The 21,920-nt window shown below is 26.5% G+C and overlaps 1 protein-coding gene across 1 annotated transcript; it reads left to right on the top strand.

The window, feature by feature from the left end:
- The first annotated feature begins 13,369 nt into the window (after positions 1-13,369).
- On the top strand, positions 13,370-14,167 carry LOC113874426 (protein LIGHT-DEPENDENT SHORT HYPOCOTYLS 6-like). Its single transcript, XM_027512649.1, has one exon. It carries the CDS (start codon positions 13,511-13,513, stop codon positions 14,165-14,167), a length of 657 nt encoding a protein of 218 aa, XP_027368450.1. The 5' UTR covers positions 13,370-13,510.
- The last annotated feature ends 7,753 nt before the right edge of the window (positions 14,168-21,920 follow it).

Below are 21,920 nucleotides of genomic sequence, written 5' to 3' on the forward strand. Positions count from 1 at the left end.
ATATTAGCCACTAAATCATTGAATTTTGAAGTTTAAATAATAATTTAATCAAGATATAGCCTCAGGTTTGCCCCTTGAGATGGATGAGACCAAACCTGAATGCTTTTTAGCTCAATGTGGATGGCAGTGTTGATCCCACATGTATGGGTTGAGATTCAACGCCTTATCTGTGAAGCTGACTATAGTCAAGTTGTGCTGCTTATTATGAAGGAGCTCAATATCTTCAACTTATATGCTTCAGTCACATCAGGGATAAAAGAGATCGATATCTTCTAAGGGTAGCAAAATTTTGTGCTGACTTTTTGGCAAAGTTAGGTGTTTCTAAGGATGATAATTGTTGTCTCCTTCAGCTCCCCACAACCTGGTCTGGATCTGCCTCTGCTAGCGGACGCTACTGGTGTATTGTACTTGAGGGGTTCTTAATTTGTTTTGTTTCTTCTGTTTTCTTTCTTTCTCTTTTCCTCTTTCACCGTAATAATAATAATAATAACAACGAAATGATGAATTTGTTCATGTATAAAATTGAAAAAAGACATAAGTAAGATATGGCTATAGATTTAAGATGAAACATTCAAATAAAAAACTTTTTAAAAAATAACGAGATAAAAAAGAGTGATAGCGAAAGATAATAATCATAGTAGATTACTTTAATCTCCCTTCTATTTTGGACTTCCTATAGAAAAACTGTTTAAACAACTATGCAAAACTCTCTATATTTTTAGAATATAATATTCATTCTCCTATTTTGTACTTGTAAAAAAATATATCTAATTTTTATAATTTTTACAATTAAATCCATGTTATAATAAAAATTTAGAACTATTTACAAAATCATATTTTCTCTTAAATAGTTTTATAGGTGTTCTAAAATAATTTTTAAGAAATACCCCTCCTTGATAATAAGTAATTTCAATTTAATTATTTTGAAGATATAAAAATCATTATTACTCTAAATTTTTATTATAATACGAGTTTAACTATAAAGCATTTATAAAATATGAAGAATATTTTTTGTAATGTTTAAAAAACACAGGAAATTAAGCATACTTTCATTACTTTAACACACAAGATAATATTGGTCGTTGACCATCAGTTATATTAAATGCAACTTTAAAATTAGATTAGGTGTAATGTATTTTGAAAATAGAGTTTTGTGTAGATTTTGAAAATAAAAGATATTTTTTTTGTAAGAAGTATAAAATAAAAGAGAGATTGAAATAATTTTGCTCTAATAAATAAATTATAAGATGATTTTTCTTTTCATCTTAAAGGGAAGTAACATATTATCACTTTTCATCATAACTTCATTGAAATAAAGAATAAAAATGTCGATAATCAATAATGTTCATTTCAAAATAACCATGTAAACATAAAATATCTTGCTTATCAATTTTTTTTTAAAATATGTTATTGATATTTCTTTTTCAAAAATAACTTAGGAAAATTTCAAAATAAATGCAATTGTACTTCGATAAAAGGGGATTTGGATTATCTGAATGAAGAAATGTACAAATTGAGAAGAGTGAGAAAATAGTTAGCTCTAAAATTTATTAAAGTGCCTTACGAACTTAACTACTTCGAAATGAAGGATGAATATTTTCTCACCTTTTTAGTTTATACATCTTTTTTTCACTTAAGAGGATCCAAATTTGAGAAAAGGATGTTCTCACCCTATATGTAGGCTTAGGTATCGTGATCTTATCTTTATATTGGTAGCTTTCCATATTGAATAATTGGAAGGAATCTGTCCATGGTGGGGGCATAATACATTTGAAAATACATATATTTTGGAAAATATGTTTCTGAAAAGAGAAGAAAACTATTGTTTTGTGGCTTTGGGTTGATATCAATTGTCATATTTATAGCTAAGAACAGTGAATTTGGATTGGAGTTTTAAAAATTGATAATCTTTTAATTTAATTCTATAAACATGATTTTCCTTAAATATGAGATTTTACAGAAATAATCTATGTTTATAAGCTTTTATTTTTAAAAAATGAAATTACTGTAAAGTTTCATCATGATACTTTTGATCAACACATTTTATTCTTTTATTTATATTCTAACACGAGTTGAGGATTAAAAGTAATTTTGATTATAAACAATTAATCAAACATAAACTTATATTAGATTTTTATTTTATCAACAACAATTACAAAATGAAGCTTCTTTCTCAGGAATTTGAGCTGAACGTAGATCCGTAACATGTTAAAAGCAGGCTGATACAATGCAACCAAAATGTAAAGGTTCATAAATGCACCTAATATTTTAACCATTGATAAAGTCTTGCTTTTTATTCATTTATTTGAAAGTCAAATTAAACTATGATTAAATACTGGGTACATCATTCCTAAAGTGTATATAAAAAAGAAGCTTTTTAAATAACAAATGAATAATAATTTTCCCAAAATTTGCACTTGCGTGAAGTGAATTATTAATTCACCTGAATTATTGTGCCCACAAAAACCCTCACCTGAATTATTATTTTCACCTTCCTCTGCTATGCTTTTAAGATTCCAACAGCGTGAAGTGACCCAGCATTGACTTGAGAATGTGTTACACTTTTCATTTTATGATCGTTTATAATATAAAAATCATCTCCAAATTAGTAAATTTCAACGTATTTTGTGGTTAAAGAATAATAATAATAATTAATAATTTAAATTTTTTATTCTTTAAAATATTTTAATTTTTAATCTTTATATTTTTATATTTTAAAAATTATTAATTTTTATATTTTTACTTATCTAATTTCATAAAAAATAATTATGCGACACAATAATTTTTAATAATATTTTAATTAGTCACTTTATTATTTAATAATGATTAAAAATAAAAATAAAATTTTTTTATAAAAATTTAAAATTAATTTTATAAAAATAAAAAATAATATATTTTAAGAGATAAAAATATATATTTAATCCCAAAAAAGGATAATATAATTTTAACATACTTTTAAATAATAATAATAATATAAAATTCCTATAAAATACACTAAATTATATGAAATTTGGCCTCTAATTTATTAAAATAGAATACAAAATTTACTTATGATAAAAACGTTTTAATAGTAATAGTATACACCATGTTTCATTTTTTTTTTTTGGATGATGAAAATTACATTTAATTTAAAGAATCACTTCATGGTATTTTCCTTTTCTTTATTTATAAGCTTTAACAATAGTTTATGCCATGAAGAAAAACTAATAGATCTGATATTATATCGAAAAGAAGAATCCATGTTTTGTATGGTTTCTTTGCTTATTAGAAGTACCACAAAAATTTATCAATTTTGAAAAATTCCACCCAAACTACATTTTTTACAAAATATTGCATAAGTTAAACTTAATTAAAACTCGAAGTTCATTTTCTTCATTACTACCTTGACACGATGAAGAGGGAAGAAGGAGGTGTGAATTTTGAGTGGAACTATTCTAGCACGAGAGAATGCTAGTAATATATATTTTTAACACATTTATAATTATAGATTAAAATTGATTAAAAATTATAAAAATTATGTGTTATATTTTTACTCTTAAATTAATGCTTTTCATTTATATTTTTATAGTTCTTAATAGATTTTAATTAATAATTAAAAGCATGTTAGTATTATTGCTTGTTAGTATATAACTTGGCATATGGGATTTCGTAAGGAGAAACTTGCTATTGACTTTGAATATGCTAAAGACTAATTCTAGAATTCACCACTACTTGGCCGTATCAAGAAGCTTCTTAAGAGATAATGGGTGTTAACGTTAAGTAAATGTTCACACCTCTGCTACTTGACAAGCATGGTTGAAGATGATGGGATTGCAAATATGATTAAGCATCCAACAAGATAAAGGGTAAACGTTTTTTTCAGTCTTTGCTTTTATCTAAATCTTTTTTCAGGCTTTAGAGATAAAATAACTTAGGTCTGGTTACATATTTTATCATTCTATTATGATTAATTATGTATTAAATCGAGTACTTTAATCCTCTAATTTGTACAGTGTAATAGTTTAAATCCATTACTTTAATCATCAAGTTTCATGGCGTGCCATACATGCACTTAGCCTATTTCCATCAAAAGATGTATTAATTAATGTGTGAGAAAGTCAAGATATTGCTGAGGAGATAGCTGACGATAAAGTTAGATGTTTTCCCAAAATGCAAATTGTAAATTAGAATTCTTATAAATCAAAATTTTGTGTGTAAAGTGATTTTGATTTTTCAAACATATAATGTAAATAGAAAGGAAATAAAAAAAACCGTGAAGAAATTGATCAATTCATTATACCAAATTTATAGATATGCTGCATGGCCACGTGAACTATTTTCTATCGTCTCACCAAAAAGGGTTTTTATAATATAATATACTAACGTATATAATTATATTGCATATAGCATGAAATCACTTTACGAGTAATTTTGACAAGAGATATTTCGTTTAACAATTTTTATAAATATTAAATTTTATTAATATAATTATCAAATTACAAAAATTTGAGTATTTAATATATTAATTAGGACTTAAGCTTGAAATTATAAATTGTTAGAAAAATGTTCGATAAGTTAATCCACGTGCTTAGTAGTATATGTATTATTTTATTATTAATATTTTAAAAATATTAAATATTAAAATAAAATAATTTTAATGAGTTGTCAATGATTTGTTGATTTATATAATTTACTGTAAATTAAACTATTTAAGAATAAAGTAATTTTGGTCATAATTAGTTCTGAAATAATTTAATTTTTTGTTGGAATATATAATAGTTTAATCGAATGAATTCATATATATATATATATATATATATATATATATATATATATATATATCATTTTGGGAAAATCTCAATATAAATTTTGTTATTCATGTGATTCTTTTTCGTGTCTTTTGCATTGTATGAAGACTTGAAAGAAAGAAGAGATGCATGCATAAGCATTTGTGTATCGAGTCACATGTGAATTTAATCGCCACTTTTCTTTTTCAAAAGTACCCAACTAATTGCCTATGCAAACACCAAGTTGTTAATAAATATGTTGAGAATATTCGCACCATTATGAATTTCATTTTCAATAAATATGTTTTTTATGCACAAATTTTAAAACTGGACCACTTTTTTTGCTTGTGGAAATTATTTTAGTCTTTGTAAACTTTTATTTATTGATGTATATCATCGGTGTAAAACTTCAACAAAAAAGTTAGTAAATAATATAAATATTTAAATTTGACACTTGATTTCAAAAAATTCCTAGTTATGTATACATTAAATTAATAAAATGTGTCCATGACCAGAATGAGGAATCAAAGTCCACTGCTCTGCATAAATATTAGTATAATAGAACAGCAATTCCATTTAAGTAGTTATTAATGCCACTAATACAATGCTTCTTAGTGCAAACACAAGAGATTAAGAATCATTAGATGGGTGCTCACATGGTCAAATTGAGATCAAATATGCTGTCAATTTTCTATAGATTCGGATTTGCCAAATCTTAGAATGTATTCTGATTAGTTATTGTGAATCCATTTGGCATATCTATGTTGTGTTTCATGCCCATGGAATGTGATAGGCAACTCAAAGAAATATTTGAGATCCCTTTGTGACTTGTCTCTATCTCTTTCAAAATTTTAATAATTAGTAAGGACATTGATTAGTAAATTAATAAAGTAAAATATCCTATTCTAAATTATGTGACAAATTGTAATAAAAAATATACCAATAATATGTTTTAATAAATAATTTCATATTTAATTTGTTAGTTTTTTTTATTCAAACATATTTAAGTATCTTAAAATTATTAATTAGTATTTTCATATATATATATATATATATATATATATATATATATATATATATATATATAAAGATAGATAGACTAAAATACTTTTTTTTATACTTGATCTATTTCATTTACTTTTTCTTTTAACTTTCCACAAACTTAAAGTATTTGATAGGTAGAAAAAACGTAATAAATAAGAGAAATAATTATAATACTTATTTAAAATTATTATTTATAAATGTAATTTAAAAATTAAATTAATCTATACTTTCTAAAATATAAACATAAATACAAATTAAAAATAATAAAACATATGAAACGGTAAATATGTTACTATTTTAGTAATTATTAATATGTTATTATCAGCCCTCACATAATTTAATTATTAACTAGCTGTAATAATAAATTTGAGTTTGCGCCAATGAGTTAGTAGTTGACAGTAAATCGACCATATGTGACATTATCTTTGTTTTTATTTATTTCGAGGATAAAAATATTTTTATTTATATATAAATTTAATATAATATTAATTATCTTTTATTCATATTTTTATATAAAATTTTATGTATAGTAAATAAAATATTGGTATCAGTTAAGTAGTCTATAGATTAAAAAAATCATTAATAAAGGATAATTTATAAAAACTTATCAGATAATTCTAATAAAATAATTAGATATTCCTTAGTCTATTGATTTTTTTTAATTTCTAGATAGTAATAAATAAAAATAAAGAATATATTTTAAGCAATAAATTCAACTAAAATTATCAAAATTAATGAAAAACCAATAAACAACAATGATAATAGGATCATATAGCATTGGCATAAGAGTCACCCAGGATTTAACATTTTCAAAGATTTCCCGCAAGAATAGTATCTTGGCGTTGTTGACTTGTTCTGAAGAAAAGGTAAAAAATTTTCTACCTCACCGTCATAGTTGACATCAAAAGATGGAATTTGAACTATAAGCAAATTCTATGAAAAAGAAATTCAAAAAAAATAAAAGTCAAAGTTATTTGTAACACATCTTTTAACATATTTTTTTAATATATTTTTAATTATTAATTAAAAATTATAAAAATTTTATTTTTATTCTTAATTTAATAATTATCTTTCATGTTTTTATTAAGTTATTAAATAACACCGCTAAGAATATGAATGGAGTCAAACTCAAATAAACTAATAAGAATACACTAACAATATATTTACGCTTTAAATTTATTCACTATTTACATCTTTCAACTTTTAAGTTTATAATTGAAAAAATTAAGTTTAAATAATTTTTTTAAAAAATTTTTAAAAGATAAAATTAATATAAAAAATAAATAAATTTTTTCTTACAAGTAAAAAAATAACGTGTCTTCTTAGATTTTAAAAAAGTTAAATGATACAATTTCTTTAAAAAAGTATAAATTATTTCTAACTTATAAATAAGATTTTATTCATTTTTTGTATTTATTTTTTCTTCTATAATTTTTTTTTTAATAATTTATCTAAATTATATCTTAACTTTCTATATAAAAATTAAAATCTCAACAATAATTTAGCTTGCGATACAAAATGTGCTAATTTATTGCTCCTTCTGATTGCTTGTCTCTAGCCAAACTATCATCATCAATGGTTGGATTGATATTACTAGCTGCATAGATGACTATGAAAATAATTTTACTAATCTCAAAAATATAAAAGTGACCCTCTGCTTAATGTTCCCGCTGGGACTCACGATTTGGTGCTAGCTAGGCCATGACATAGGAAAAAGAGTCTATGACAACTCCTATGCTTCCTTTCAAGATTTGGAACCTTAGGTTAAGGACACCCCTTAATGTATTAGGAAGCATTTACATTAGAAAGAAAAAACACACAACTTAAATGTATATTAACGCCTCTTGTTTATATCTATGAATTTTTAATATAATTTTATTATTTTTATTCTTAGATTTTTTTATTTTGCTATAATTTTTCCTTGTTGTAAAATTCATCAATTAAAATGTTTTTCCTTTTAAATCTTGTGGAAAGAATAGGTTTTTTTTCAACTATTTCTCTTTTGTTTTTCTTTATCATTAGTCAAAACCTTACTATGATACGATTATCTAGACAAACCATTAGTCATTGTTTGGTAAAAAGAAAGAAGAGTCATCTCCATTCTCTTGTCTCTAAAAGCACACATATAAATAAAAAAAAGAGAGAAAAAATATATACACAACTTTAAGAGATCTTTTACCTACTTTCAAAGGCTTTCAATGTAATTTTATTACTTCTGTAATTTTAAAACAAATAGAATTACAAATCATCTCACACATAATTTTTGCATGTATAAAATTGTAAATCATTATCATACACACACTTATCCAAGCTCCTAGCAATTTTTGCTCATTTAAAAAACTTCATGTCATTGTAATAAGTAAATATAAAGTAAATTTTTATATTTATAATTTTTTTAAAACTTTTTTTTAAGACTTTGACAAAGAACTTGACTAAATAATCCATTCTAACCCAACAATCAGATGGTAGATAATGAAAGGCAGAAGATAATTAGATGGAAATATAACAATTTCATCATCAACTCAATGCAATAAAGAACAGCACTTCAAGGTTGGGTAAGAGACACCAAGTCAGCTACAGCTTGCTGAATGTAAGATAAAAATTAAGAGAAAATTTACACAAGAAACGTTGAATTATTAAAAGAAATTAATAACTAATTAGGTATTGATTTGGAAAATTAACCTAATTACTTATAAACTTGGATCCAGCAAAGTTAGTGGGTCTTGTAATGGCACGTACATAGTAGGAGGAAGTGTTTGTCACGCTAGAAAAACTGGCATCGTAAAAGGAGAAAACTCGTACTCGTGACATCCACGGAAGAATGAGTAAAGAATGTTAAACATAGCTTTTTTAGAGTTCCCATATTTGGATAGACAAATACAACCAGTCATCAGGTTGCTCCTGTAATTCTCTTTCTCTCTCTCATAACTTGTTGGTACGTTTAAATAAATTTTTAGTCTTTAAAAAATTATTTTTTAATGTAATCTCTCTTAATGATTTATTAATATATATTTGTTATTTGCTTTCATAATATTTAAGTTAATTTATATAATTTTATGTATTTTTACATATGAATTAAATTAAATGTCATAAAAATAATAAAATTTTAATAGAGAGATTATATGAGAATATTTACAAAACTAAAAATAGTTGATCCAATAAATAAATTATAATTTTTAAGACTAAAAGTTTATTTAAATAATTTATTTCATACAATGTAATTGCAATTTTTGTTTCTTTTGCCTTATTTTCAAATTTCTGCAGATTACAGGATCATGACACATTTCATACAAGGAATATGAATTCCCAAGCAAAGTACTTGATACAGTACCTTGCAGAATGTTTCTTACTGTTATAAAGCAGTTCACTGCAGTAAAAGGTTATTGCAGGTCTTCCTAAGACATGCATTGTTTTTTTCTTTATTACTAAATAAGGTTTTATTAGGATTGAGCAAATATTCATCTATATGATAGAAGTTAAATATATAACATATAATCATCTCTTTATTAATTGTAAACTCCTGAAATTCTAATTTTCTGTGCCACTTATGATGCATTATTAATGATAGAAATCCGAACAAGATGCTAGGTTATCACACTAGTTGAAGAAAGAATAACTAAAATTTCATCTTTATTTTTCTATTTTCCAACTTATTTAAATTAATTTATCTATTTTCTTCGTATGCATTATTTTGAACTGAAGATTACCTAATTTTTGGATAGCCAAATGGATTGAATGAGGTATTGGTCAATTAAATATGTAATACTTTTTTAATAAGACACCTTTAATTAATTACATAAATTAATAAAAATAGTTAAAATGAATTTTTTTAAATTATAACATGATAATTTTATCTTCATTTAATTTTGTTGAACCTAATTCTAGCTACTATCAATGTTTATCTTTGTTAATTTTAATTTAAAGTTCTATCAATTCTATTTATTTAAAAAATAATAAATATTTCATAAAATTATAAAATAGAACTACTAAAAACTTCTTAAAATAATGTATTATAAAAAGGGTAGGAGGAATGTCATATTATATATTGAAAATTTTAAAGCGATATATTAAATTAAATTCACTGTAAAAATAATATTAAAGTATAATACAAACTGCTGTTAGATAACGCTATATTTAATTATGTGATATCGAATTCGATATTAATATTTTTTAATAAATTTTTTAGTCTACATATATTAAGAAAGGATAACCTAAAATTGAATAGATTATCTATGAACAATTTTAAGTTATAACTTCTTTTCTGCTAATTTTAAGCAATAACATTAAATAGACAAAATAATTTATATAGGAAATTTTAATAATTATATAAAAGTGTATATACAAAAGAAGTTATAGAATAAGAAATGTTCTTTTCTTAAGAATATTAAAAATAATGATCACGTGACTATTTAAAAAATTTAAAATAAATATTTTTAATTAATACAATTTAATGAATATTATTTTTTTATTATAATATATATACCACGGCTCCCGTGTCCATATAAAGATCTGAATCTATCTCCTTTAAAAGTAAAGATATGTATAAAATATAAAATAAACCTTATTTAACATTAACTTAAATTTAATTGTTTTATAAATATAATTAATTTAGATTAAATAAATATTTGTATATATACATTTTTGCACATCTTTTAATTTTAAAATGGTTAGATTAAAATTTTCACTCTTCAATTGGACGTCTGCCAAGGACGTACAAACTTTTTATTGGTAAAAGAAGGTAGCCTTATGGTTTTTTTTTTGTTTTTGAAAAAAAGGGGTCTTATGAATTGCAAGATAGAATCCTTGTTAATTTTAGATACTGCCACATATAGTGACTTCAAATCACCTCATTTCAGACACTCAGCTAAAGGGTTAGCGTAGAATCTGCACCAAAAAGCTAAACTATTTTGTGTTATCTTCGTCTAAACAGTAAGAATTGCATAAAATTATCCTTTCCTGCACTAATACCTTCCAAGCAAACACATTTACCTGTGTTCGATTCAAAATTAAATAAAATTAATTTTAAATTATTAAATACAATTAAAATTTTAACTACATAAAAAAAAGAATCCCTCACTTTTCTGTGCAGAAGTTACAGGATTTGAATATCGATAGAGGTCAACAACAGTATATGTTGTCCCAACTGCACTAAACAAATGCGAAATTGCATATCCTTAGAGAAGCTGTATAGGGAGTCGCACAAGTTGTTTTTTCTCCCAAAGTAATTTTATCATGAACATTTTTTAAGAGTTGGCCGAATAAATAAGACACCGTTTCTTATACGACATATCGTATATATTACAAAACATGACCCACTATTGTACGTACGGTAGCCTATTTGAAAAATATTTCTAAAATTTGATCTATCTATTAATCGTTTTCTGCATGAAGAACAAGCTGATGATTTTATTTTATTTGTATGTATTTTACCTTTAATTCAAGGAGTAGCTTAATTATTACCTATCACATATGAAACTAGAACAGTGCACCCATGCTTACGTACGGGTAGAAAAAGCAAGAGAGGCGGGGGAGATGCATTCACATGATGAAACTCACTCTTTTTTTAAAAGTAAAAAAACTGACTATTACGCCTATCAAGATAGAAAAAAAATAAGGAAAACCATTTTCTTATGTTAGAATTTAGATCTGTTTGGTTAGGACTCTGATCTAAAGCAATAATTTAGTGGTGAATAAATATGTAGTGTGTTAGTAGACATATATGGTGATTATATGGTCAAATTCTAACTACGCTAATGACCTGAAGTCAGATAACAATAAATGTCCTTATAAATAAATATCTTAATTCTTAACATGAAAGGCCTACCATTAATAACTAAATCAGAAAAATAAAATTAATTAGTATACGCATAATTTCACTTGGATACCACCTTTTTTTTAAAATTATAGAACTAAGGTTAGCTTACCACCTAATCATACTTGATTCAATTTACAATTTTTCTACATATTACTATTTTTGAATGGACAAGATTTAGGTACAGTACTGTTTATTTATTACAATTAAAATTTATTTTAATAATATGCAATAATAAATAAATAAAAATATTTTATAAAAATTATTTTCAAATTTTAATTAGTTAACAATACTAAAAAAAATGCTTATAGAACTACACTTACTTTTATCTTTTTGAAATAGGTTTTGTTAATTGCCCTAGAAACATTAATTAAACGATTAATTATTAAAAATTAGAAAAAAATATTTTAATATTATTTTTTGACAAAAAAAAAGTTTAAATTCTTTAACCAATATCCTGAAGTATTGATAAACATTTGTCATCTTAAATTTATAGTCAACTTCAATCAATACACAAACTACTGAAACTTACACCAAACGAAGCTGAAATAAATGGACTAATAGCCTATATAATGATTCGTTAATGTGACAAATGTATTTAAAATAGTGATTCTTATCATTTTATTTCATCCAATAGCTACCCTTAAATTGAGTCAAAATTATAATTATTTTTTTATTTCAACCTACGATAAATCATGTAGCTTGTTACTTTGTCTCTCATTCAATGTAAATTAATTTATGTAACAACGTGAACAGAAAATTGTATCCAACGATATATTAACTTTCTAAACAAATGAAGAGAAACACAATTGGCAGAATTCCCTGTTGGCGTGAACAACTGCGAAAAGAATCTTTCTCTCGCATAAGTTTAGCATACTTATCTCTCTAATATTTGGTCATATAAACACAACAATCCATGAGTGTTAAATGAAAAATAATTGAGAAGAAATAAATAAACTAGAACGAAAAGGCAGCATAAGAGGCAGAGGAAGGCAAAGTGAATATTCCACACCCCATTAAAAAAAGGAGAAAAAACAATTGTAAAAATAAAAATTAATTTAATTGGGCGAGTGTAGCGCTCTGAGAAGACGAAGGAGGAAGCACACGTAAAATTATCTTCTTTTTAGTTTTTCACGAGGGAGAAGTCACGGACCTAAAACAACAAGTGTAAAAATGGGAAAGGAAGGTGCACTTACAATAGGAGGGTGTAAACAAAATGTCCATGAATATTTGACTATCTCAAGACTCCATTGAACGAAGCCACGCGCAAGAAACACCCGTGTTCCCCACACCCTAACGCTTGCAAGTTGCAAAAGCTCAAATTATTTGATAAACATTAGTTAATTGCTGTATGATATAATTTATAATATAAGGTGACGTATGGTTCATAAGGAAGCATCAAACCTTATTCCGTTCTCATTTGATTTCATACAGAAATCACAGAAGCAAATGAAACAGGAGAGCAGAGGGGAGTAGAGAGAGGAGCGCGGTGGAGTATAGTAAACCAGTCACGTCAAGAGGGGCCACCATGTGAAATTGTGAACACTGTGCAATACGCTCTCCACTCTCTCTCATTCATTCAATTCATTCAACTAGCCTTTTTTACGTCCCATCACCCAATCTCTTCACCACCCTCTCTCATCTCTTCTCCTTTGCTTCCTATTCCAAAACTAACCTTCCAAAAATAAATAAAACCCTTCACTCCTCTCACTCCCTTCTCTTCCTTTCTTTTCTCATCAAAAATTTAAATAAAAAACACAACACAGTCTCTGATTTTCCCAAACCCCCAAAAATACAAGCAAAAAGAAAACTCACTATTTAAAACCCATTTCACTAACCCAACAGCAAAAGACATAACTGAATTAGGGTCTTGTGGTTACTCATCATCATGGACGCTGCATCCGGGGCAGTGGCTCCGCCGACTGCAGCCACTGCAGCTGAGCCTCCACAGCCGGAGGGATCATCGGCCGCGGCGCCCAGCCGTTACGAGTCGCAGAAGCGGCGCGACTGGAACACTTTCTTGCAGTACCTGCGGAACCACAAGCCGCCATTGACGTTAGCGCGCTGCAGTGGGGCGCACGTGATCGAGTTCTTGAAGTACTTGGACCAGTTCGGGAAGACGAAGGTGCACATAGCGGGGTGTCCTTACTTTGGACACCCCAACCCTCCATCGCCCTGTGCCTGCCCTCTCAAGCAGGCTTGGGGCAGCCTCGACGCCTTAATTGGTCGACTCCGGGCGGCCTTCGAAGAAAACGGAGGCCGCCCTGAGTCGAATCCGTTCGGCGCCCGTGCTGTGAGAATTTACCTTAGAGAGGTAAGAGAAGGCCAAGCTAAGGCCCGAGGAATCCCCTATGAGAAGAAGAAGCGTAAGAGAGCCACCGTCACAGCCGCCGTTGTGTCCGCCGTGAGCGGTAGCAGTCATAATAATAATAATACTGCAAGCGGCGCTGGCGGCGGCAGTGGTGACACTAATGGAGCTGGTGTTAGTGTAGCTTCTGCCACTCCTGCTAGTGCTACCCCTAGTGTTACTACAACCACCGTATAATATAATTTTAATAATTTTGATCATTTTTTCTTTTTTTACCGCTTTTTATCTATTTTCATTTCAAGGATTCAATTGTGATTAAGGCATAGGAAGTTACGTATTTACGGCGATTTATCTTAGATTAATATAAATTGAACCACTGTCAACACACATGGAAGTGGATCTTTTACCCCAATTTCAACTGCATAGGGTGCAGTTTTCTATCCAGTGTAGGGTAATTTTTTAAAACAAATTTCATGCTTTGTTTTAATAATACAAAATGAAATGTTTTTAAGGGTTGAGATTTGGAATTCTAACACACATGGTATAGTGTAACTAGGGTCATGTGCAACTAATCATTCACTCCATGAGCTATCTGAGCAACAGCAATTTTTCATAATTCTCTTACTTGATGTGGTGTTTCAAAGCTGGGTTTCTCTCGCCTGACATGAGATATTTGCCTTTTCTTTTGTTTTCATTTTGGGGTGTTTCATGAAACGATGGACTAGTAGAGGCATGAATTGTAACCCCATGTTTTGCTTAACTTGAAGAAAATAACTCTACTAGCATCAGAACAGAAGACTCCGAGGCCTTTCGTTTTCATGTTAAATTCATTCCTCGTTTTTATTTTTGTGTTCTTTAAGAGGGGTTTACTATTGGAGATGGAGGGTGAGGTAACGAGCTCAATCTCTCTTTATTTTTACAATTATATTCTCAATGGGTAGCATATTAAATTTCTATGATGCCATTAAGGAAACTAGGGAGAGCGCATAGTTCATTTGCTTTCATTACGACATTTCGATTTGTCTTGACCTGGCCAAGCTCCAATGAGTGGTGTGCAGTTGGAAAACAATTTGGTGAAAGTTAGAAAGATGGGAAAAGAAGAATCATCACAACGATATCATATCATTATCCTCTCTTTTTTTCTCTCTCTGCCGTTTGTCACCCTACAAAACAGTGTAATTTATGGAAGCAAATCAAGGAATTGACCCTTCCATTATATATACAATCATTTTAGATGGGTAGATAAATAAATTTATATATAAATTAAGATTTTTTATTTTATTTCTTTTCATCACTCACCCTTGTCTTGTTTTGGATCTGCTGGTTGTAACAAGGGCAACAACAACTCAGATGGAGTCAATAAGGTCTAATCCTTCTTTATACTCTATATTCTCCCAGCAACACTGTTCACCTGGTCCCCGGGTTTGTATCAGATTTGCTGGGCTCAATCTAACTACAATGATGCACACGTGCGCTTATCATTTACAGCATTTTTTGCACTTGTGTTTCAGGTGCTCACCCTTTGCAACTTGATCTAAGATTTTGTATTCTCAGATTTTGTTGTTAAGTTTCAGGACTTTGGCTTATTTTCTATCCTTTCGTTTTTTTTGCTGAGGTGGGTTATTCGGCTTTCTACTCTATTCTTCACCCTTTCTCTCTCTCTCTCTCTCTCCTAATATACCTATAATTGACATTTCTTTCTGTGATAACAACACCCAAAAAAAGATATAGGCTGCAAGCATCCATGAAAAGAAAACCGATTCCTTGTGATTGCTGCTCATATTTTATTTGGGTAACCACCACCTAAGGGTGAAAACGACTGCTAGCCAACCGTTCCTTACATTCTATATATTAATTTATATTATTCATTTGTATTATCATAACTCAGCTACAATTTAATATGTTTTATTTTGTTATTACAGCATAGACCCACCAGCCACTTCCAAACAAAACCACATTTCTGAATTTTAATTTGGAACTTTGGATCCATATCCACTAAAATCATGATTCATCTACTCACTATAATGTACTGAAAATATTTCTTTGCATTGCTTTTTTCTTGCTTGTTTCTTTTCTTGCATTAATTTTTCTCTCCTCTCTCCGCGAAGAAATATTCACACTTTTGCATTCAAGAGGAACTTTCGCTTTCTGGCCTTTTGTAGAACCACGTAATTTCGTATAAGGCACTTTATTTCTCACTTTCTTTTGTTTTTTTTTTCTTTATTATGTACGGTGGCCACTTTAACCATTTCGATTTCTAAAAAGTCAAAAAGAAAATTTTTTCATTTATCCCAGTTTTTTTTAAAGAAATAATAGTAAAATTAAGACCCCTCTTCTTTCTTTTTCTTTTCTCCCTTTCTCTTACCCTCTTTTTGTTAAATTCGTCATCTGGCGACTGGCGTGTTATTTTACTTGTACCTTACATATATAAAGAATAAAAGAAATAATATATAATATTAATGTGAATGATTAAAATAATTTACACATAGTCCTTTGTTACTTTGTTTGTTTTCAAGTAAGAAAATGTTGGGTACAGACTATTTATTTGTAAATGAAAATAATTTGTGATATGTACTGGAATAGTGTCAGGAGTGGTGAGCAGAGTAAAGTGCGAAAGGAGTAAAATCACAAGGTTGATGAGGAGAAAGAGTATCCCACTTAGCTTCTGGATTTCTTCCCACTTTTGTCGCCACATAGAACAAACATCCATGTCGCATTTAATATTGTGTGTCTATCATAGAGTTCATTGATATTGGATCCAATCAGGGGAGTTGGGAAGAACGGAGTTTTCTGGTGAATGGGAGTGGTTTGGGTTTTGGGTGGGGCTAGCTTTTATGATTTTCTCATGCACCTGCACCCACATTACTCTTTCTCTAGTCAGCGACCAAGACCATTTTCAACTTCATCGTATATTCATTCGTTTATGAGAGAGAGGTGGGAAGAAGGGGGTTTTCTGCTGCGTCAGAAAAACTTTAATCCTCTTTCTTCTCTTTTTAATAATTCTTCTACTGTTTCATAAACTGTATATATTTAACATTATTGAGCTGAAAATGGTTTAAGATTTTTTTCTTAACCATCCTACATTTGTTATTGCATCTTATTTTTATCAAGATTTTTTTTGGTTAACAATGAGCATTTGAACAATGTGACTATTGACGTATGGTTTTGGAAAGGGAATATAGACCTAAAATTGAAGCTTAGCCCTCTGAATAAGAAGCGGAAGGACATGAGATGAGCTTGCTCGTTGGCACAGAAATAAATGGACCATACAGTAACACGGGGAAAAGTGTCCCCTCCAACCTGCATCATTCTTTTCCGCTAAATTGGTAATAATGAAAATATTTAACTCCTTTAAAACGTGTAGATGCCACTTTAAATAATCACATACAATTCTAATCATTAATTAAATTTTTCATAATTATATAATGTTATATATATGCATACATTTGTTCATTATAGTTTAAATTGACATTTTTGTAATATTTATTTCTAAGGGTAACTCTTTGTTTTAAAAGAAGATTTTATTAAAAAAAATTATAGTTTAATATAAATTACTCAGATTTCTCGTGACTATACAGAGCCTGTTGCTTTGCAACATACATCATGTTGAACCATATTCGTGCTCATTTCGCTAACACATACATAGGTTCACTTAATAATTGACAATTAATTGTTTTGACTTACCCAGTTAAAGGAGGTGGAACCGTTTATTAGGTTAATTATGATTTTACGTGTATTTGAAATATTTTATATAAAAAAGGAAAATACTATTAATAATGATAAAAATTGTATTGAAATGAGAAATATATATTATATTCTTACAATTTTAATATAATAAATATATTTTTATTAAAAATTTTAATTTATAAATGTTTAAACTTAGTCTTAAGAACTGAAATTAATAAAATTCTAAAATTAATTTATAATTTTTATAATCTTTTAATTTATTTTAACATATTTTATAATTTATTAAGATATATTTTTCAGTTTATATCAATAAAATTTATGGTCTAATTTAGAATATAAATTTTATACAATAAAAATTTATTAAATATATACTTAATTAAACTATCTTATCCAAACACACTCTCAAATCATTATCTACTGCACAGAAGAACATTTCAAACAATAAGCACAACTTTATGAAAATTTGTATATCCTTATATTACGTAATAATTTAAGTGCTTATAATAGAATCTAATTAAATTTACTCACGTCCCTTGAATAAGTTAAATTTTTAAGGTATAAAACTTGAACTGTGAGTGTGAATTTCTTTCTTATACCCATATTTTCCCCTAATTTTTCCATTTTTTATAAGAATTTATATTATATTAAAATATACTTTATATTATTTGATTGATATAATTTTGATTATATTTAAACATTTATTCTCCTTATCCTCTTCTTTGTTGGAATCTTAATAGTCCCCATGGTCTATACCTTGAAAATGTTGTCACCCTTGACGTGAAAGAAAGCCATCGTGGCTTGCTGGGTTTCATGCTCATTCCCTCCTTTCTTTACTTATTTTGATGTTGTTTTGCACCCATAAAAATTTTGCTCAGTACTATATTCGAGATAAAATAAAGTACGTTAAAAATAAATGACTTAAAAGTTCTTCCAAATTATCATAAAAACAAGTTATATTATCAATTTAAATATCATGATTAATCAGCAGACTTTTTCAAGGAAGTACATTCAATAATAATTGCCAAGAAAATACTAAATACTTAAGTAGAACTTTCCCTCTTTATAGCCTTCACTGATCTATACTATTAAGACAACTAAAAAGTTTAAATAACAATGAATATGCAAATTGCGTTGAATAACAACCTGAAAATTTTGCCCTCCACATTCATTTATTTTTTTGTAGCACCTTAATAAAAACCTCATTAACAAGCTCTAACAAAAGATTAAAACTTGATATCTCATGTTGAAAGAGTCATTTGCGTCAACTAACATTCTAAACATATCTTGTGCCTCATGAAAACTATTATCCAATATACAAGATTTAACATTTTTAGCCACTGCAAACAATCGCGAAAATGTCTCACACTATCACACCATGCTTACTTATTTATTTTCCAAAAAAGGGTGTGCAAACATGTACCTACACTTCTATCAAACTTCTCATCTAATTATGAATTCCCTTGATGATTAACCTCTAACAAATTATGCTACCACAAAAAACATTTGTTGTGTATTAATGGATGTTGAATAGAATAAACTAATCTGTAATACCTAGCTTTCAACACTCACACCTACAATGAACTAGAACAATTAACACCTCACCACAACTATTTACCAACAAGTTAACTTAAATATTATGATCCACATCCTGTGTTATTCATTTGATATTGTAAGTCATAGTGATTTTTTTTTACTTTTGTAATTCGTTAACTAGCGTTACTTTATAACTACTTTTTAAGAAAGACTTAAATAATTTATCTCTATTTTTATAAATTAAAATTTTAAAATGTCTCATAATTTTTATCTTACAAATGAAATATATTTAATTCACACTTTATAAATCTCTCATACATTTTATGAATCTTTTTATTTATTTTTCACATTAATATGTTCTCTTTATTTCTTTCATCTTCTCTGCACTAATAAAATTAATTTATCTATAGTTACTTTTTTCACATTTCTTTGTATTTTTTTTATTCTTTGTTTACTAGCATTTAGTTTATATAGATTTCAACTATTTGATTAACACATTATATAAATTTGAGTTTTAACATGAAAGACAAAGAATTAATTTTAATTTGTGATAAAAATAATTTATTTTAAAATATTAAACATATAAATTTAAATTTAAATATAATAATAAATTAATCTCTAAAATAATACAAAATTGCTCTCTATATTTTGCTTGTTACAACGTAAAAACGATGATATTTTCAATGTGTAAACCATGAGAATAGATAACACTACTATGATAGTTAGACTAAAGTTATCTAGTATTTGAAAAAGTCAATAATAATATTAAAAATTAATTTATCCATATTGATGTAAGTTTTCTATTTTTATTTGATTCAACTTTAAATTAAGAATATCACCAGCAACAATCTTTTTATAACACTTTTGTTATAGATTAAAATTTATTAAAAATTACAAAAAATATATAAATTATTATTATTTATTTCTAAATTAATATGTGTAATTTTTAATAAATTTCAATTAATGATAAAAAATGTGCTTGAATTAAACACATACCCTTTATTCTGCCTTAATGATTGTCTTCCGGATTTGCGTGGTTTATGTGGAGTGGGAATGTGGTGTGGACTACTGTGATGCGAGCGTTAGCAGGAAAAAAATAGATTTCAGAGCATAAAGTAACTAAAACAATGGGCGACAAATCAGTGGAACGCTCATAATGACTCAAAAACGATCGCATCCAATAATTGAACACTTGGGATCAGTGCCACCTAAAATAATTTGTTTGCTTTAAAATTCTAAAGTTAATATATATATATATATATAATACAAATTTATATTTTAATTATATTTAATGACTTAAAATTAGTTTAATTTAATTTAATACTAAATTAGTTACTAAATCTTAATGAATGAGTATTTTAAAAATATTTATTGTTCTTTCTATCTCTTATTATAAATTCATAAATAATTTTTTAAGTAAAAATTTTAATAATTAAACCATTTTTTAGTATTAATTTGTGTAAATAATATTTTTTTTATAAAATATACATCACCATACGAAATTATTAATATAAGATGAAAGAAGTGATTTTATTAATAATATAATGAAATAAACTAAAAGATACGATAAGTGTGTATTTGTAAAATTTTTATGAAACACAAATTTTTAAAAAACTACTTTATACTTTTCTAATAAATTCAAATTATAAACAAGCATATCACTATTTAACATGTATATAATACAACAACGTGTAGGTAATTAAATAATGTTTAACATACATGAATTATAACTGCAATGCTTTTTATTATTTTTAAATAATTTTTTCTTTGAAATTTTTTTTCTTTTTCTTGATATAGAAAAATTATTTAAGAATATTTTTGGAGAAATTATTCGTAACAATATATGTATCAAAAAATTGTTTTGAGAATAATTAATGATTTAAAATACTCATTTTAATTTTATATTATATGTGTTATTACTTCTACATCAAATTCAGTTAATATTTTATCTTGAATAAATTATTAAATTTAAAATATTTTAATTTCCTTAATCATTTTAATTAACAATAAAAATATCTTTAAAAATTAAATATAATTAAATGTTTATAAATTATCATTAAATAACATAATATCAATTAAACTAATTTTCCATTTCTAAAATTAAAATTTTAATATCTGTATTTTCATTTCTTATATTTTATCATCGATAAATTTTTTTCTTAAATATATCTCAATCTATAATCTTTTACTTTTAATGTATAATTACAAATATTTGTGTAATACATTGACATTACTAATTTCATTACTATTTTCCAAATAAATTAATAGTAATTAAATTAGTAATGTTATTGCTTTTGATTAAAGACCACGTTATGTACTCAAATTTAAGGAGTTAAAGTTTAATCTTTATGCATAAATTGTGACTATAACTAAAAAAAAATTAAACACATCTTTTCATTATACAAATCGAATTTGTACATATAAATGATAGAGTTTTCCATCATTTTACCCAACTTTGTCAGTTTTTAAAATTGTGTTTAAACAATATTAATAAATTTAAACAATAAAAATAAAAAGCAAATTTATATAAAGCGTATGAAAAAGATGTATTAAAATGTGTATAAATAAATTTTATTTAAAAAATATCTTTAAAATATTTTAATATATATATATATATATATATTTATTTAAAAATATTGAATATTTGTTTGATGCATTAAAATTTGAAATTATAAGCATGAAATTAAAATCCCCCAATTTGTTTATAGTTTAGGATTACTTATGATTATAAGTAGTTAAAGTAACCTTAAAAGTAAGCCTAAAACAAGGG

The sequence above is a fragment of the Abrus precatorius genome, unplaced genomic scaffold (assembly GCF_003935025.1).
Source record: "Abrus precatorius isolate BTA unplaced genomic scaffold, Abrus_2018 Scaffold8, whole genome shotgun sequence".
Classification (NCBI taxonomy): domain Eukaryota; kingdom Viridiplantae; phylum Streptophyta; class Magnoliopsida; order Fabales; family Fabaceae; genus Abrus; species Abrus precatorius.